Source organism: Amphiprion ocellaris, chromosome 17 (genome assembly GCF_022539595.1).
Source record: "Amphiprion ocellaris isolate individual 3 ecotype Okinawa chromosome 17, ASM2253959v1, whole genome shotgun sequence".
NCBI classification, from domain to species: domain Eukaryota; kingdom Metazoa; phylum Chordata; class Actinopteri; family Pomacentridae; genus Amphiprion; species Amphiprion ocellaris.
Genome location: NC_072782.1, coordinates 33,677,911 through 33,696,442, shown reverse-complemented (window position 1 = coordinate 33,696,442; position 18,532 = coordinate 33,677,911). Strand labels below are relative to the sequence as shown.

At 40.5% G+C, this 18,532-nt stretch overlaps 1 protein-coding gene across 2 annotated transcripts; it reads right to left on the bottom strand.

The window, feature by feature from the left end:
* Positions 1-1,529: 1,529 nt before the first annotated feature.
* Positions 1,530-18,311, bottom strand: slc31a1 (solute carrier family 31 member 1). Of its 2 annotated transcripts, XM_055019453.1 has the most exons (6): positions 18,143-18,311; positions 10,085-10,230; positions 9,937-10,009; positions 9,675-9,843; positions 8,402-8,464; positions 1,530-2,781 (listed from the first exon to the last, which is right to left on the bottom strand). In XM_055019453.1, exons 2-6 carry the CDS (start codon positions 10,226-10,228, stop codon positions 2,580-2,582), a joined length of 651 nt encoding a protein of 216 aa, XP_054875428.1. In that variant the 5' UTR covers positions 10,229-10,230; positions 18,143-18,311; the 3' UTR covers positions 1,530-2,579. The 2 variants fall into 2 exon arrangements, with proteins under 2 accessions (XP_054875428.1, XP_023119631.1); XM_023263863.3 differs by lacking the exon at positions 8,402-8,464 and having other exon boundaries at positions 18,143-18,305.
* Between the last annotated feature and the right edge of the window lie 221 nt (positions 18,312-18,532).

Genomic DNA, 18,532 nt, shown 5'->3' with positions numbered 1-18,532 from the left:
GATCACTGCGTCACTTCAAGCCGACGGTATCACCTCAATGTAAAACATGTTGCTGTTAGCACCAGAGCTAACGTTAGCTACGAGTCATGCTAACGGTGTAGCCATCCCATAATAGACCACTTTTCTAGACAGTGCTTGTGTTTACAGAAAGTCTTAAAATGTTGAATAAAATCGCTATAATTGCACTTAGATTTGCATTAATCTGTGAATGTAGCAGACAGATGAAAAATGCAGATAAATAGAAATGAAACATTTTTGTGGTTTAAGTTTTTACTCCATCAAGGCTCTGCCTCCTTGGAGGAGGAATAACCTAAACAACAAAAATGTCTCTTTTAATAACTTAATTATAAAATTTTTGCTTATAAAAAAATGACATAAATAAAAATTGATATTCCTATAAAAAGAACCATCAAAATTACACCATTTATCAGATCCAGAAAAGATGAAAACAGAATGAATCTCTGGATTTTCAACTTTCTGAAGCTCCTTGAACTACTTATGCTGATTTTATGTGCCATACAGTGGAAAAAACAACTAAATTCAGGCTTTAAGTCATCAAAATCACTTTTTTCTATATGTCCCATTTTCCTGTTTTAGAATAAAATTTAAATTATAAACACGTATATGTCTATTCATTGATTCAACTGTCAACCACAATTTTATTTGAATTGAAAAACTTCACTTATTGTGTCAAATATTGCTATTTGACAAAACTGCAATTAATTGCGATCAATTAATTACAAAGCCTGTAATTAATTAGATTTTTTAAATCGCGTCTCACCACTAAAATATAAATCTCCCTCCAGAGTTGTCCGTGTGTATCGCCTCTTTCCAACCTTTCAGATTGTGCTGTTTGAGATCTCGACACCACAAAGGCCCTGACATATTATGTTTTACCTGATAATTACACAATTTGTCCAAATACAGGTTCTTACGGAATTAATTCCAGGCTTCTTCATGGAACAGGTATTCAGAACTTCATCAACTAAGACAAACGATAACTAACAATTTCACGGCACTCACAGAATACTTCACTTCCGTGGATCGGTGCACATCTCCTTCAGAATAAAAGCATGTCTCGAAACGCAATGCGTAAAGGCGAATAAATTTCATGTTGCTTCACAAAGGTCTTAGTGCTATTTGGGTGAAGCAAACCTTTAAAATCTTAGGTAGGATATGAAGTAGTACTTTGTGTGGAATACTCAATGTGGTCCTGAAAGTGCAGCCTCCGCCTTTGTTGACAAACTTGCTGGGATCAAACTGAAAGTGGAAAACTCCTTGAAAAAACTTTTTAAATTCTAAGTATATTTTGAGTGAAATCATCCTTTAAAGCCGTAAGCTCTGCATTTAAACCATAACTTGTGTACTTTAGTGATCATATAAAATCACTGAAGTACACAAGTCCTGGAAGACGTTTCTAGAAACGTCTGAGAACCTGATGGAGTTATGAGGGTTAAGATGAAAACGTGTCCCATTATGTCCCATTCATTATGTTTCTGTTTTCTGTTAGAAAGGAGCCGACAAAGAGCTTCTACTTAATTCACTTTTTATTGATTCCAGCATTTGTGACATTTAAAACACGCTAAAGTCCAGATAAAACCGTTTCCTTCACAGACGTTTGACATCATAAAACTTCATGTTCTTCCACCAGGGGGCTCACCAGGAGGCGCTGTTCTAGAAGCAGATCATAGAGAAGTTTATCTGAACAGAACTCCAGTAACCATCTGTCCCTGCATCTCATTGGTCCACCATCAGACTCCGCCCCCTCGATGTGACTCCACTCCAGTAAAGTAAAAAGCACGACAGTAAAGACGTTCCTACGACACACAGACTGAAGCAGAGCGTTAGAGCGCCCCCAGCAGGATGTGAGGCTACAGTAAGGCAGCAGGTGGCGGCTTTAAGGCCAGAGAACCTTCTATCTTCAACAGGTTCATGATGGGTTCTTTAAAAAGGATCCTGGAGGTGTTTCTAGGATGATCTCCATCAAACGTCTGATGGCTCAGCTCTGGATATATGATTTTAAAATGGTTCTGTGTTTATACATTTACAGACTCAAACTAAACCAAACACAGGAGAAGTTAGAACTCTTCTCTGTTTTAATCTTTATTTTCATCTGATCGGTCGATGAATCAGCAGCAACCGATTCATGAAGACGGATTTTAACGTCGCCTGATCCAAGAAATAATCCTGCGTCCTGATTGGTGGCTCTTCTAAAGCTACGTATGCTAACGAGTCCAGTTGTCATGGCACAAAAAAAAAACAACAAACAAATAGATTTGGCCTATCAGAAACCTCTGAAGGGAGCCGAGCTCTGATTGGCTAGCTGACTCTCCAACAGGAAGTCCACAGAAGAAACATTTGCGATGTTTTTAAGGATTAACTTTGTTAGCATGTAAGCTAACCTACGGTGTGACTGGGGTTACCGTGGTTACCTGGTAACATTTGTAATTTAGTGTGTCAGTTTACGAGCTAACTTTGTTTTACTCATGCTAGCATACGGCTAGCATGCTAGCAGGGTGAGGTGTTAGTTAGCGTTAATCGATTGTGATCAGCAGACGTGATGCTAACTAGCACGCTAGCTAATGGCAGTGCTCAGTGATGTCGACCACGACCGCCTTCCGCCAGCTGAACAGGAAGTAGCCCATGCCGGCGCCAATCGCCACGGCGATGCACAGGTAGCCGTTGTAGGTCATGAAGACAAGCATCAAGAAGTAGCTGACGACCACCTGGATAATGTGGAGCAGCGTCTGCAGGAAGTGGGCGGGGCTTAGCATCCGCTGCCTGGTAGGAAGGAAAGACATTGGTTAGCATTTCTGTTAGCATCACACTTTTAACAAGGATTAGCACTAGCAATGTAGATGTTAGTGTTTGTAGTACTACTACCATTAGTATGTAGGTGTTAGTGTTGGTATTACTACTACCATTAGTAATGTAGACTTTAGTGTTTGTAGTACTACTACCATTAGTATGTAGATGGTAGTGTTTGTAGTACTACTAATATTAGTATGTAGATGTTAGTGTTTGTAGTACTACTACCATTAGTAATGTAGACTTTAGTGTTTGTAGTACTACTACCATTAGTATGTAGATGGTAGTGTTTGTAGTACTACTACCATTAGTATGGAAATGTTAGTGTTTGTAGTACTACGACCATTAGTAATGTAGACTTTAGCGTTTGTAGTACTACTACCATTAGTAATGTAGATGTTAGTGTTTGTAGTACTACTACCATTAGTAATGTAGACTTTAGCTTTTGTAGTACTACTACCATTAGTAATGTAGACTTTAGTGTTTGTAGTACTACAACCATTAGTAATGTAGACTGTAGTGTTTGTAGCACTACTACCATTAGTAATGTAGACTTTAGTGTTTGTAGTACTACTACCATTAGTATGTAGATGGTAGTGTTTGTAGTACTACTACCATTAGTAATGTAGATGTTAGTGTTTGTAGTACTACTACCATTAATATGTAGATGTTAGTGTTTGTAGTACTACTACCATTAGTAATGTAGATGTTAGTGTTTGTAGTACTACTACCATTAGTAATGTAGACTGTATTGTTTGTAGTACTACTACCATGAGTAATGTAGACTTTAGTGTTTGTAGTACTACTACCATTAGTAATGTAGACTGTAGTGTTTGTAGTACTACTACCATTAGTAATGTAGACTTTAGTGTTTGTAGTACTACTACCATTAGTATGTAGATGGTAGTGTTTGTAGTACTACTAATATTAGTATGTAGATGTTAGTGTTTGTAGTACTACTACCATTAGTAATGTAGATGTTAGTGTTTGTAGTACTACTACCATTAATATGTAGATGTTAGTGTTTGTAGTACTACTACCATTAGTAATGTAGATGTTAGTGTTTGTAGTACTACTACCATTAGTAATGTAGACTGTATTGTTTGTAGTACTACTACCATGAGTAATGTAGACTTTAGTGTTTGTAGTACTACTACCATTAGTAATGTAGACTGTAGTGTTCGTAGTACTACTACCATTAGTAATGTAGACTTTAGTGTTTGTAGTACTACTACCATTAGTAATGTAGACTGTAGTGTTTGTAGTACTACTACCATTAGTATGTAGATGTTAGTGTTTGTAGTACTACTACCATTAGTAATGTAGATGTTAGTGTTTGTAGTACTACTACCATTAGTAATGTAGATGTTAGTGTTTGTAGTACTACTACCATTAGTAATGTAGACTTTAGCGTTTGTAGTACTACCATCATTAGTAATGTAGACTGTAGTGTTTGTAGTACTACTACCATTAGTAATGTAGACTGTAGTGTTTGTAGTACTACCATCATTAGTAATGTAGACTGTAGTGTTTGTAGTACTACTACCATTAGTAATGTAGACTGTATTGTTTGTAGTACTACTACCATGAGTAATGTAGACTTTAGTGTTTGTAGTACTACTACCATTAGTAATGTAGACTGTAGTGTTTGTAGTACTACTACCATTAGTAATGTAGACTGTAGTGTTTGTAGTACTACCATCATTAGTAATGTAGACTGTAGTGTTTGTAGTACTACTACCATTAGTAATGTAGACTGTATTGTTTGTAGTACTACTACCATGAGTAATGTAGACTTTAGTGTTTGTAGTACTACTACCATTAGTAATGTAGACTGTAGTGTTTGTAGTACTACTACCATTAGTAATGTAGACTTTAGTGTTTGTAGTACTACTACCATTAGTATGTAGATGGTAGTGTTTGTAGTACTACTAATATTAGTATGTAGATGTTAGTGTTTGTAGTACTACTACCATTAGTAATGTAGATGTTAGTGTTTGTAGTACTACTACCATTAATATGTAGATGTTAGTGTTTGTAGTACTACTACCATTAGTAATGTAGATGTTAGTGTTTGTAGTACTACTACCATTAGTAATGTAGACTGTATTGTTTGTAGTACTACTACCATGAGTAATGTAGACTTTAGTGTTTGTAGTACTACTACCATTAGTAATGTAGACTGTAGTGTTCGTAGTACTACTACCATTAGTAATGTAGACTTTAGTGTTTGTAGTACTACTACCATTAGTAATGTAGACTGTAGTGTTTGTAGTACTACTACCATTAGTATGTAGATGTTAGTGTTTGTAGTACTACTACCATTAGTAATGTAGATGTTAGTGTTTGTAGTACTACTACCATTAGTAATGTAGATGTTAGTGTTTGTAGTACTACTACCATTAGTAATGTAGACTTTAGCGTTTGTAGTACTACTACCATTAGTATGTAGATGTTAGTGTTTGTAGTACTACTACCATTAGTAATGTAGACTGTAGTGTTTGTAGTACTACCATCATTAGTAATGTAGACTGTAGTGTTTGTAGTACTACTACCATTAGTAATGTAGACTTTAGTGTTTGTAGTACTACTACCATTAGTTATGTAGATGTTAGTGTTTATAGTACTATTACCATTAGTAATGTAGATGTTAGTGTTTGTAGTACTACTACCATTAGTAATGTAGACTGTAGTGTTTGTAGTACTACTACCATTAGTAATGTAGACTGTAGTGTTTGTAGTACTACTACCATGTAGACTTTAGTGTTTGTAGCACTACTACCATTAGTAATGTAGACTGTAGTGTTTGTAGTACTACTACCATTAGTAATGTAGACTTTAATGTTTGTAGTAATACTACAATTAGTAATGTAGACTGTAGTGTTTGTAGTACTGCTACCATTACTAACGTAGACTTTAGTGTTTGTAGTACTACTACCATTAGTATGTAGATGGTAGTGTTTGTAGTACTACTAATATTAGTATGTAGATGTTAGTGTTTGTAGTACTACTACCATTAGTAATGTAGACTTTAGTGTTTGTAGTACTACTACCATTAGTATGTAGATGGTAGTGTTTGTAGTACTACTACCATTAGTATGGAAATGTTAGTGTTTGTAGTACTACGACCATTAGTAATGTAGACTTTAGCGTTTGTAGTACTACTACCATTAGTAATGTAGATGTTAGTGTTTGTAGTACTACTACCATGTAGACTTTAGTGTTTGTAGCACTACTACCATTAGTAATGTAGACTGTAGTGTTTGTAGTACTACTACCATTAGTAATGTAGACTTTAGTGTTTGTAGTACTACTACCATTAGTTATGTAGATGTTAGTGTTTATAGTACTATTACCATTAGTAATGTAGATGTTAGTGTTTGTAGTACTACTACCATTAGTAATGTAGACTGTAGTGTTTGTAGTACTACTACCATTAGTAATGTAGACTTTAGTGTTTGTAGTACTACTACCATTAGTAATGTAGACTGTAGTGTTTGTAGTACTACTACCATGTAGACTTTAGTGTTTGTAGCACTACTACCATTAGAAATGTAGACTGTAGTGTTTGTAGTACTACTACCATTAGTAATGTAGACTTTAATGTTTGTAGTACTACTACAATTAGTAATGTAGACTGTAGCGTTTGTAGTACTGCTACCATTAGTAATGTAGACTTTAGTGTTTGTAGTACTACTACCATTAGTATGTAGATGGTAGTGTTTGTAGTACTACTAATATTAGTATGTAGATGTTAGTGTTTGTAGTACTACTACCGTTAGTAATGTAGACTTTAGTGTTTGTAGTACTACTACCATTAGTATGTAGATGGTAGTGTTTGTAGTACTACTACCATTAGTATGTAAATGTTAGTGTTTGTAGTACTACGACCATTAGTAATGTAGACTTTAGCGTTTGTAGTACTACTACCATTAGTAATGTAGATGTTAGTGTTTGTAGTACTACTACCATGAGTAATGTAGACTTTAGTGTTTGTAGTACTACTACCATTAGTAATGTAGACTGTAGTGTTTGTAGTACTACCATCATTAGTAATGTAGACTGTAGTGTTTGTAGTACTACTACATTAGTAATGTAGACTGTAGTGTTTGTAGTACTACTACCATTAATAATGTAGATGTAGTACTACTAGCATTAGTAATGTAGATGCTAATGTTACAGTGACTACTTATTATTAGAACTCTTAATTAGCATTGTAGCTTTAATCAGAGAGCCACAACGTAAACGATGCTAACAGTAAAGAAGCTAAATGTTGTGCTAGCCGTTAGCAGTAGCCTTCATTTCTGTAGCTGGATTAGCTAGCTAACCTTTAGCCGTCTTCCCATACTACAGTGTAGGGTTAGCATTAGCTAGCTAGCCTTTAGCTGTGTTCCCATATTACAGTGTAGGGTTAGCGTTAGCTAGCTTGCCTTTAGCTGTGTTCCCATACTACAGTGTAGGGTTAGCATTAGCATCAGTAGCTACTTTACCAACTGTTAGCATCAATAAACTCCCAAAGAGCTGGTTAGCAGGAAACAGGAAGTCACGCTGGATTCCACCACAGCGACCAGAATTAACCCTTTGATGCCCCCCAGGGGTCAAAAGTAGGGCTGGCCCGAATAGCAGTTTCTGGGCCCCGGATATTCGGCCCCGATTAATGACAAATACCCGAATATTTGGGTTCGCTTCGCAACGTCTGGCGGGGGTGGGGGGTGGAGGGGTGGTGGAGGGAGTGGGGGATTAGGATCGGTTCATATCCTAATATCTGATGGGGGAACACGTCGGGCGAACTGACGGGACGAATACCGTTCACGCGCCACGACCGAATATTCGGGTCCAGCCCTAGTCAAAGGTGAACCTTGGGGGGCATCAAAGGGTTAATACCACCGAAGAAGCAAAGATGTCCTCCAATCAGAACCTGCCGACACTCATTACCAATTCACTGATCAGTGATCAATATCCGTCTGAACAGGCTGATCAGAGTTACCCAGACCAGGACCAGAACCAGACCAGACCCAGGACCAGAACCAGAACCAGACCTAGACCTAAACCAGAACCAGAGCCAGGCCTAGACCAGAACCAGACCTAGACCAGAATCAGCACCAGCACCAGAACCAGAACTAGCATCAGACCCAGACCAGAACCAGACCTAGATCTGAACCAGGACCAGACTGAAATGATGTTGATCTGAAGGTGGATGTTCATCAATGAAGAGATGACACAGGTAGATCAAATTAAGAGTACATTTACTACGGACGAGCTCGTGATTCAAGCATCATGCGGTGAATGAATGAAGAGAGTTACAATGACTAGATCTTTATAGGTTTCAACATCTGGCATACATTAAGATACATCGCGTGAGAAGAAGAAAGAGAGAAAGAGGGAGCCAGGAGGTCCCTAGTCCCCATAGGTTAACTCACAGGTCAACCTGTGATAGATGATAGCTAAAGTAAACGTTTCAACATATGGTTTCATGTTGTTTAACATTCTTGAGCTAAAGAAAATATATGGAAAGCACGTATCCCAGAAAAACACATACTATCACCAGACCTAGACCAGAACCAGCACCAGAACCAGGACAAAGGACCATTACCTGGGAGACAACCTGGAGAGGCGGGACTTTGTTTCAACAGGAAGCTCCACCCCCTCCAAGCAGCTATCAATCACGGAGCAGGCAGGAAACGCATCATAAGAACTTTTATTTCAAAACTGTTCTAATTCGTCATCTCAGACTGACTCCACACTGGAGCTGCTCTGATTGGTTGGCAATCGTCCACATCAGTATTTTAAACTGGAACATTTTCAAAATAAAACGCTTCAACGTCAGTATTTTAAACCGGAACATTTTCAAAATAAAACGCTTCAACGTCAGTATTTTAAACCGGAACATTTTCAAAATAAAACGCTTCAATGTTAGTATTTTAAACCGGAACATTTTCAAAATAAAACTTTTCAATGTCGCAGCAAATGTTTATAAAATAGAGTTTCTGTCAGACTACACAGTAAAAACTTCTTTGATTGTGAATTTTCAAACAATGTTATTTAACAGATTTTTTTCAGTCTTATGTTGCATGCAGAACTGTCAGACTATAATTCACCTACTGAGACAAAAGTTTCAGCTATTCACACAAAAATCTAGATTTTCTCTAAAAACAAGTGTACTGGAACTTTTTAAAACTAAAATGACATCAAGTTCCTGTCATTAAATGTTATTATTCACAAAACCATAGTTTGGGTTCAGGTTATTAACTGTTGTCTTCATTTATGGGCACCAAAAAATATTACTTTCTTGTGTGAAAAAAAAAATCCAAAAATTCAGCAAAAAAATTCCCCAGATTTCAGAAAATGTGCAAAACCTTCAGGAAGAAAATTAAAAGTTTCCCTTCAAAGTTTATTTTAAAAAAATCCCCCAAATTTGGCAAGAAATTCTTGTAAATATTTTCAAAAAATGAGTAAAAATGTTCCAAAAAAATCCATAAAATATATAAAGTGATTCCATATATATCAGTAAAACTTGTAGCACTTCTGGATTTTGGTTGATTTTTTTTGTGAATGTTCTTAAAGAAACATTTTTTTTAACATGTCTTTTTTTTTCCACCAAAAAATGTTCAAAGATTTCCCCAAAATGTTGAAAATGTGGACATCAGAAGTTTCACAGTAAAATACTTTTTTTCTTCACATTTTCAAACTTTAAAACGGGTCAATTTGACCTGCAGGACGACGTGAGGGTTAAAACACTCCCTGTTAGCTTCCTTCTGCTCTGCTAGCACAATTAGCATTAGCATAGCATTAGCATAGCATTAGCATAGCATTAGCATAGCATTAGCATAGCATTAGCATAGCATTAGCATAGCATAGCCACATACCCGACCGTCTTGTGCGTCTCCATCAGCACCGTCCCATCAGCCCCTGGCAGCGGCATGGAGTTGTAGCGCACGTTGACCTGACTGCGCCGCAGCAGAACCTCACGGCCGATCTTCAGCCCCTCGTACAGGACGGCCAATAGGAAGACGCCGATGCAGGCCGCGACCATCCCTGATTGGACGAGAGGACGGGCAACGTTCAGGTACAGGTAGACAGAACATACGTGTCAGGTGTAAGCCCCGCCCCTTCCTCCCTCCCGCTGACCTCCAGGTGAGTTGATGAGCAGCCCAGGGAACAGCAGCTCCACGTTGGTGTAGCCGAAGTAGAAGGTCATCACCTAGGCAACGACAGCTAACGTTAGCACGGTAACACCTGCAGGGACCTCAGGTACGTCATAAGCCCCGCCCCTCACCATGCCGCCGTGGTCCCCGTGGCCCCCGTGGCCCCCATCTTCTCCTCCTCCTCCCCTGTGGTCGTGGCCGCTGCTGGTGGGCGTGGCCATAGTGTGATGCTGGTGGTGGGTGTGGTCCATGCCGCTGTGGCTCATGTGATCCATCGCTACGGAAACAAAACCAGCAGTATTATGGGATGCATCCTAGTGTTTATAACCATCAGTATTATGGGATGGATCCTAGTGTCACCATCAGTATTATGGGATGTATCCTAGTGTCTGTAACCAGCAGTATTATGGGATGGATCCCAGTGTCTGTAACCATCAGTATTATGGGATGGATCCCAGTGTCTATAACCAGCAGCATTATGGGATGTACCCTAGTGTCTATAACCAACAGTATTATGGGATGTACCCTAGTGTCTATAACCAGCAGTATTATGGGATGTATTCTAGTGTCTGTACCCAGCAGTATTATGGGATGGATCCTAGTGTCTGTACCCAGGAGTATTATGGGATGGATCCTAGTGTATATAACCAGCAGTATTATGGGATGGATCCTAGTGTCTATAACCATCAGTATTATGGGATGGATCCTAGTGTCTGTAGCCAGCAGTATTATGGGATGGATCCTGGTGTCTATAACCAGCAGTATTATGGGATATATCCTAGTGTATATAACCAGCAGTATTATGGGATGGATCCTAGTGTCTATAACCATCAGTATTATGGGATGGATCCTGGTGTCTGTAGCCAGCAGTATTATGGGATGGATCCTGATGTCTGTAACCAGCAGTATTATGGGATGGATCCTAGTGTCTGTAACCAGCAGTATTATGGGATATATCCTAGTGTATATAACCAGCAGTATTATGGGATGTACCCTAGTGTCTATAACCAGCAGTATTATGGGATGGATCCTAGTGTCTATAACCATCAGTATTATGGGATGGATCCTAGTGTCTGTAACCAGCAGTATTATGGGATGGATCCTAGTGTCTATAACCAGCAGTATTATGGGATGGATCCTAGTGTCTATAACCAGCAGTATTATGGGATATATCCTAGTGTATATAACCAGCAGTATTATGGGATGTATCCTAGTGTCTGTAACCAGCATTATTATGGGATGGATCCTAGTGTCTATAACCATCAGTATTATGGGATGGATCCTAGTGTCTGTAGCCAGCAGTATTATGGGATGGATCCTAGTGTCTATAACCAGCAGTATTATGGGATGTATCCTAGTGTCTGTAACCAGCAGTATTATGGGATGGATCCTAGTGTCTATAACCAGCAGTATTATGGGATGGATCCTAGTGTCTGTAGCCAGCAGTATTATGGGATGGATCCTAGTGTCTATAACCAGCAGTATTATGGGATATATCCTAGTGTATATAACCAGCAGTATTATGGGATGAATCCTAGTGTCTGTAACCATCAGTATTATGGGATGTACCCTAGTGTCTATAACCAGCAGTATTATGGGATGTATCCTAGTGTGAACAATAAGATAAGATAAAGTTCTTTATTTCTCCCCACTCCAGGGGAAATTTACATTGTTACAGCAGTTTTATTTACAATATATACAAGGGTGGCAAAATTTTTAACAGAAAAATTGGTCCTGGTGTCTCCGTCCATCGTCGCTAGTAGTCCTGACCTCCTCCCAACGTTACAGGGACCCAGAAGGACCTTAAAGGTTTAAACCAGAACCACATCCAGGGAACAGGCATTAATAGAAAGATACAAGCAGCAGCACAAACCTGAACACAACTGAATACATCTGAACACATGCCTGAACACACCTGAACACGCATGAAAACACACCTGAACACGTCTGCACATCTGAGCACATCTGAACATGCCTGATCATGCACCTGAACACGCCTGAAAACGCACCAGAACACACGTCTGAACACGCGCCTGAACACGCCTGAAAACACACCTGAACACGTCTGCACACCTGAGCACATCTGAACACGACTGAAAACGCACCAGAACACATGTCTGAACACGCCCCTGAACACGCCTGAAAACACACCTGAGCACATCTGAAGATGCCTGAACATGCCTGATCATGCACCTGAACATGCCTGAAAACACACCTGAACACGTCTGCATGCCTGAACAAGCTTGAACACGTCTGAACACACGCCTGAACATACGTCTGAACACACGCCTGAAAATGCACCTGAACACACGCCTGAACACGCCTGAAAACACACCTGAACACACACCTGAACACGTCTGCACACCTGAACACACGCCTAAACACACACGCCTGAACACACACCTGAACACGCCTGCAGACTCTCCTCTCGCTGATGTCGACTCGTCCAAACACACACTCAGACTGAACGCTGGTGACATCAACCAGCCCGCTGCAGAGCTGTAACCACGGTAACAGTGTGACATCACCAAGCAGACACCCTGTTGTAATCTGATTGGCTGTCAAGCCCCGAGGCTATGAGAGGCACAACTGACCAATCAGAGCGCTCTGAGCTGCCGTCTGCTGTTGGCCAATTAGATCACAGCGTCGTTAAGATTAACGAGAAGACCGTCTGATGCCGTCGGCAACACATGTCCTGTTGCGAGTCAGCATCAGTCTTAGTTTAGAACACGGAGGTGGTTCTGTTCAGAACCAGGACTCTGATACAAGAACCAGACCGTCTGGACCTGCAGAACCACCAGGGACTTAAAAACAGATTACATCATCTAAAACAAAAACTGATTAAATGAAAACAGATTAAATAATCTAAAATAAAAACAGATAAAAAAAAACAGGTTACATCATCTAAAATAAAAACAGATTCAATAAAAACAGATTAAACAAAAACAGATTACATCATCTAAAATAAGAACAGATTAGATTAAATCATCTAACTGGATGCTAGAATAAAAACAGGACAAATAACCTAATAATAACCTAATAATAAGTGCTGGTTTGTGTGGTTCTCCTTTGGTTCTGTAATCAAACAGCAGAACAAACGGTCCCTCAGACTGTTTAATGAAATACAGATGCTGTACATTAGTAACTAAGAAATAAAAATTAATAAACAATAACTAATAAATAACAACTAATAATTAATAACTAATAATAATTAATAAATGAACAACTAGTAATAAGGAAGCTGAGTCAAGCCAACACCTGACTGCTGACCTACTGATCAATCAGTCACCTGATTGGATGATCACCTACTGGGTCAAGGTCACTGCTGATTGGCTCTGATACGTACACCATCCTCCAGGTGTCTGACACCTGTCTCAGCAGCCAATCAGAGCACAGCAGCCCTGACCTTTGACACTGAGCCGCTGTCGTCTTCAGACGTTTATCAAGTTGGATTTTATGGATACAGCTTTATGGCCTCAAACTGGAGGTTTAAACTGGAAGGATTTAAACTGGAGGTTTAAACTGGGAGGATTTAAACTGGGAGGATTTAAACTGGGAGGATTTAAACTGGGAGGATTGAAACTGAAGGTTTAAACTGGAAGGATTTAAACTGGAGATTTAAACTGGAGGCTTAACCTGGGAGGGTTTAAACTGGGAGGGTTTAAACTGGGAGGATTTAAACTGGGAGGATGTTAACTGTGAGGATTTAAACTGGAGGTTTAAACTGGGAGGATTTAAACTGGAGGTTTAAACTGGGAGGGTTTAAACTGGGAGGATTTAAACTGGAGGTTTAAACTGGGAGGATTTAAACTGGGAGGATTTAAACTGGAGGTTTAAACTGGGAGGATTTAAACTGGAGGTTTAAACTGGGAGGATTTAAACTGGGAGGATTTAAACTGGGAGGATTTAAACTGGAGGTTTAAACTGGGAGGATTTAAACTGGGAGGATTTAAACTGGGAGGATTTAAACTGGAGATTTAAACTGGAGGCTTAACCTGGGAGGATTTAAACTGGAGGTTTAAACTGGGAGGATTTAAACTGGGAGGATTTAAACTGGGAGGATTTAAACTGGGAGGGTTTAAACTGGGAGGATTTAAACTGGGAGGATTTAAACTGGAGGTTTAAACTGGGAGGATTTAAACTGGAGGTTTAAGCTGGAGGTTTAAGCTGGGAGGATTTAAACTGGAGGTTTAAACTGGGAGGATTTAAACTGGAGGTTTAAACTGGGAGGTTTAAACTGGGAGGATTTAAACTGGATTAATTCGAGTTTGTACTTAATGTCGATGTGTTTTAATGAAAATTGATTTTCTCATCAGCATCCGCCACCAACACCTTCCCACTGGGCTCCCGTAGTTCAGAGTGCGCCCCCCTCCCCCCCGTGCTTGATACACAAACAACATGGCGGCGAGCGGCGCAGATCTAAAGGCTCGTGTCCACTAGATGCGAGTTTCCCGCACGGCAACGCACCGCATCTGAAAATCCCACGGACGGCGGGCGGTCACTAGCGGACCACAACATGGTCACAGGTCTAGTAACAGGCTATGTACCACAGGCTTTTAAGGTTGTTGTAATCAAACCTTTACTTAAAAAGCCCACTCTAGATCCAGATGTTTTAGCCAACTATAGACCAGTTTCCAACCTCCAATTTCTCTCCAAAATTCTGGAAAGAACAGTTGCTAATCAATTATGTGAACATTTACAAAGGAATAGCTTGTTTGAAGAGTTTCAGTCAGGCTTCAGAGTGCATCATAGCACAGAAACAGCTCTGGTGAAAGTTACTAATGACCTTCTCATAGCGTCAGATAATGGACTGGTCTCTATACTTATTTTATTGGACCTTAGTGCAGCATTCGATACAATCGACCACAAACTTTTATTACAGCGACTAGAACATTCTATTGGCATTAAAGGGACAGCACTGGACTGGTTTAAATCCTACTTATCAGACAGGTTCCAGTTTGTGCATGTCAACAATGACTCTTCTGAGCATACTAGGGTTAATCATGGAGTTCCTCAGGGTTCTGTCTTAGGACCAATACTGTTCATATTATACATGCTTCCCTTAGGCAATATTATTAGGAAGCACTGTATTAATTTCCATTGTTATGCTGACGGCACTCAATTGTATTTATCTATGAAGCCAAATGAAACTAATCAGCTAGCTAGACTGCAAGATTGTCTTAAGGACATAAAGACCTGGATGACCTATAATTTCCTACTACTAAATTCAGACCAGACTGAAGTCATTGTATTTGGCCCCAAACATCTTAGAAAATTGCTTTCAAAGCATATAGTTACTCTGGATGGCATTACATTGGCCTCCAGTACTACTGTGAGGAACCTCGGTGTTATCTTTGACCAGGACATGTCCTTTAACTCACACATAAAACAAATCTGTAGGACTTCCTTTTTCCACCTGAGAAATATTGTGAAAATCAGGAACATCCTGTCTCAGAGTGATGCAGAAAAACTAGTCCATGCATTTGTTACTTCTAGGCTTGACTACTGTAATTCCTTATTATCAGGTTGTCCCAAAAGCTCTCTGAAACATCTACAGCTGATCCAAAATGCTGCAGCCAGAGTACTGACGGGAGTTAGCAAGAGAGATCATATTTCTCCTATATTGGTTTCTCTTTATTGGCTCCCTGTTAAATGTAGAATAGAATTCAAAATCCTTCTTCTGACATATAAAGCTCTTAACAACCAATCTCCATCATATCTTAAAGACCTGATAGTACCATATTATCCTAGCAGAACTCTTCGCTCTCAGACTGCAGGCTTACTTGGAGGAGTGACCTGTAACTTCTCTCTAAAAGTAGAATGGGAGGCAGAGCCTTCAGTTATCAGCTCCTCTCCTGTGGAACCAGCTCCCAGTTTGGGTTCCGGAGGCGGACACCCTCTCTAATTTTAAGACCAGGCTTAAAACCTTCCTTTTTGACAAAGCTTATAGTTAGGGCTGACTGGGGGACCCTGACGGGGTGAGCTGGTGTCTTCATTTGCAAAACTGACTTCCCCTCTTGACGTCCCTTTAGTTTGCCCCTAGTTCTGCTGCTATAGGCCTAGACTGCTGGGGAACCTCTCTGGATGCACTGAGCCCTTCTCTAACTACCTATGTATTTACTATATATACCATTGTTGCATTACACTCACTTTGTTTCTTTCTGTGTCCTTTCTCCAAGTGTCCCTGATCCCAGAGCTGGATGCTTCAGATGTGTGGTGGTTCTCCCACCTCCAGCTGCCCATTTCCACCAATCTACTCTGCATTGCCATCACTATACTTGATTTGCTCGTCTACATATTTTTGAATTTACCACCTGCTATATATGTAGTATATTTAATACCAGAGCCATACACCATAGCAGTAAACTATAATTAGTTTCCACGTTAGTTGTACTTTGCATGTATCATCTGTCTTATCATGCATGTATTATACTGTGTGTTTTATGGTCCTTGTGTCCCCCCCCACCTCTCTACCTCTACCCCTCCATCTCTATCCCCCTACCTCTTCCCCTCTACCTCTATCTCTACCTCTCTACCTCTTCTGTCCCTCTCAACCCACCCGGCCAGCAGCAGATGGTTCCCCCACATTAGAGCCGGGTTCTGCTCAAGGTTTTTTTCCCTGTTAAAAGGGTGTTTTCCTTGCCACTGTCGCCTTTTGGCTTGCTCTGGGGATTCAGGCATATGGGTTCTCTAAAGCGTCTCGAGACAATTTGACTGTAATTGGCGATATATAAATAAAATTGAATTGAATGACAGCGCTGAGCAACAGCAGGGCGTTGTGTGGTCATGTGACCGAGCTTTCAGCTGGACAGTCCGGCAGATGATAAACACAGTGGCTCGGCCGCAAATTTCCTTTTTATTTCAAAAAACACGTCAGCGAAAAGTATTTCTGAAAGCATTTGAAGCGAGAAATAATCTGCAGCAGCTGAATCTGTCCTTGTTTTAGGTCACCGACGCCTAGTTTAGAAGTTTGAGGACAGTTTCACGATGTGTGGAATCTCCGCACGCCGCATCCAATTTGCATAAAGTAGAAGTCAGTCTACTTTATGCAAATGAGCTGCAGCCCTCTCCAGGTAAAAACGCACCGCAACTGGACCAGCATGCCACATGCTGCGCATTTCCAGCTGTGATCAGGTGTGTTTACCCGGAGAGGGCTGCAGCTCATTTGCATTAAGTAGACTGGACTCCAGCATGCAGAGATTAGGTAGGGGGTTAAAAAATAAAAAAAAAATCGGATAAATCGTGAATCGGGATTTTTTGTGAAAAAATCGGAGATTTTTTTTTTAGGCCATATCGCCCAGCCCTACTGGAGGTTTAAACTGGGAGGAATTAAACTGGGAGGATTTAAACTGGAGGTTTAAACTGGGAGGAATTAAACTGGGAGGATTTGAGTTCTTCTGAGGTTTGGGTTTAATCAGAGGTTTGGGTCCAGGTCTAATCTGAGGTTTGGGTTTAATCTGAGGTTTGGGTCCAGGTCTAATCAGATCCTGATTAAAGGGGACTGAGAGTTAATCAAAGCGTTTATCTGTTATCAGATCCAGACTCTGTCATCTCTGAAATGTTTATCTGAGTGTTGGAGGACTTCCTTGTTCCTCTGAGCTCTGGGTTATTATTATTTCCTCCTCTCACACTGCCTCCATTGTTCTGGACTGGTTCTGGACTGGTTCTGCTTCATTTCCAGCTCAGTGATGCCAGTTCAGGTAACCAGCCTCCAAGCAAAAACCTGCCAAGTTGATGCCGCCTTGCGAGCGCGCGTTTGCGTGCACGCGGACGACTTAAACTTGCACCTCTTCTGACAGCGCACGAACCGCTCTGTCAGTCGGCGTGCACGACATCCACCAGTCACTGCTGGTAATCACCTTAGAACCGGACTCCTTTTAAATCCTATCAGTTTGTCGGAGCTGAACAGAGAGAGGAGATGCGGTTAAACCAGATGAATAAGAGCCAGGCTTTCTGGGAATAAGGGCCCTGCAGGTGAAACACATCCAGCCGAATTTACTACAACACCGGTCCGGTTCTGGAACAATCACAAGTTCTTGACTCCTGTATGTATGTTTTAGGTACAAGAGCAAAAACCCGTAAAGTGCCCTATTTTTCTATGGAGTTTGGTGCAGTAGCCACAGTGTGCTAGTGGGTAGCAGAGGTCACTGACAGAGCTACTAAAACACGAAAACAGGTGTTGAGTTTACCTGGAAATGACGCGGGAACTGCTCGTCTTTTCTTCCTCCGTTCCGCTTCAGAAACACGAAACTAAACCGGTTCTAATAAAATAAAACAGGAGAAGAAAAGAAGCAGAAGTAAGTCGGTGTCTCCGCAACTCTTCACCGTCTGCCGCGCCGCTTCCGCCAGCTGCGTCATCACGGCTTAACGTAGGGGGAGGGGAGGAGCTTAGAAGAGGCTGGACAACAACAGAGTAAACCAATCACAGATCGAGTTCTGGGATCGGGGCGGGGCTTTAGTGGGGCCACGTACTCAGCGTTTGTAGAGTGACGTGATCATGTGATCTCCTGAACGCACCACGTGATGAGAAGGTGGAAAAAGAATTAAATTAAATTCAGGTATGTTTACTCCATCACCAA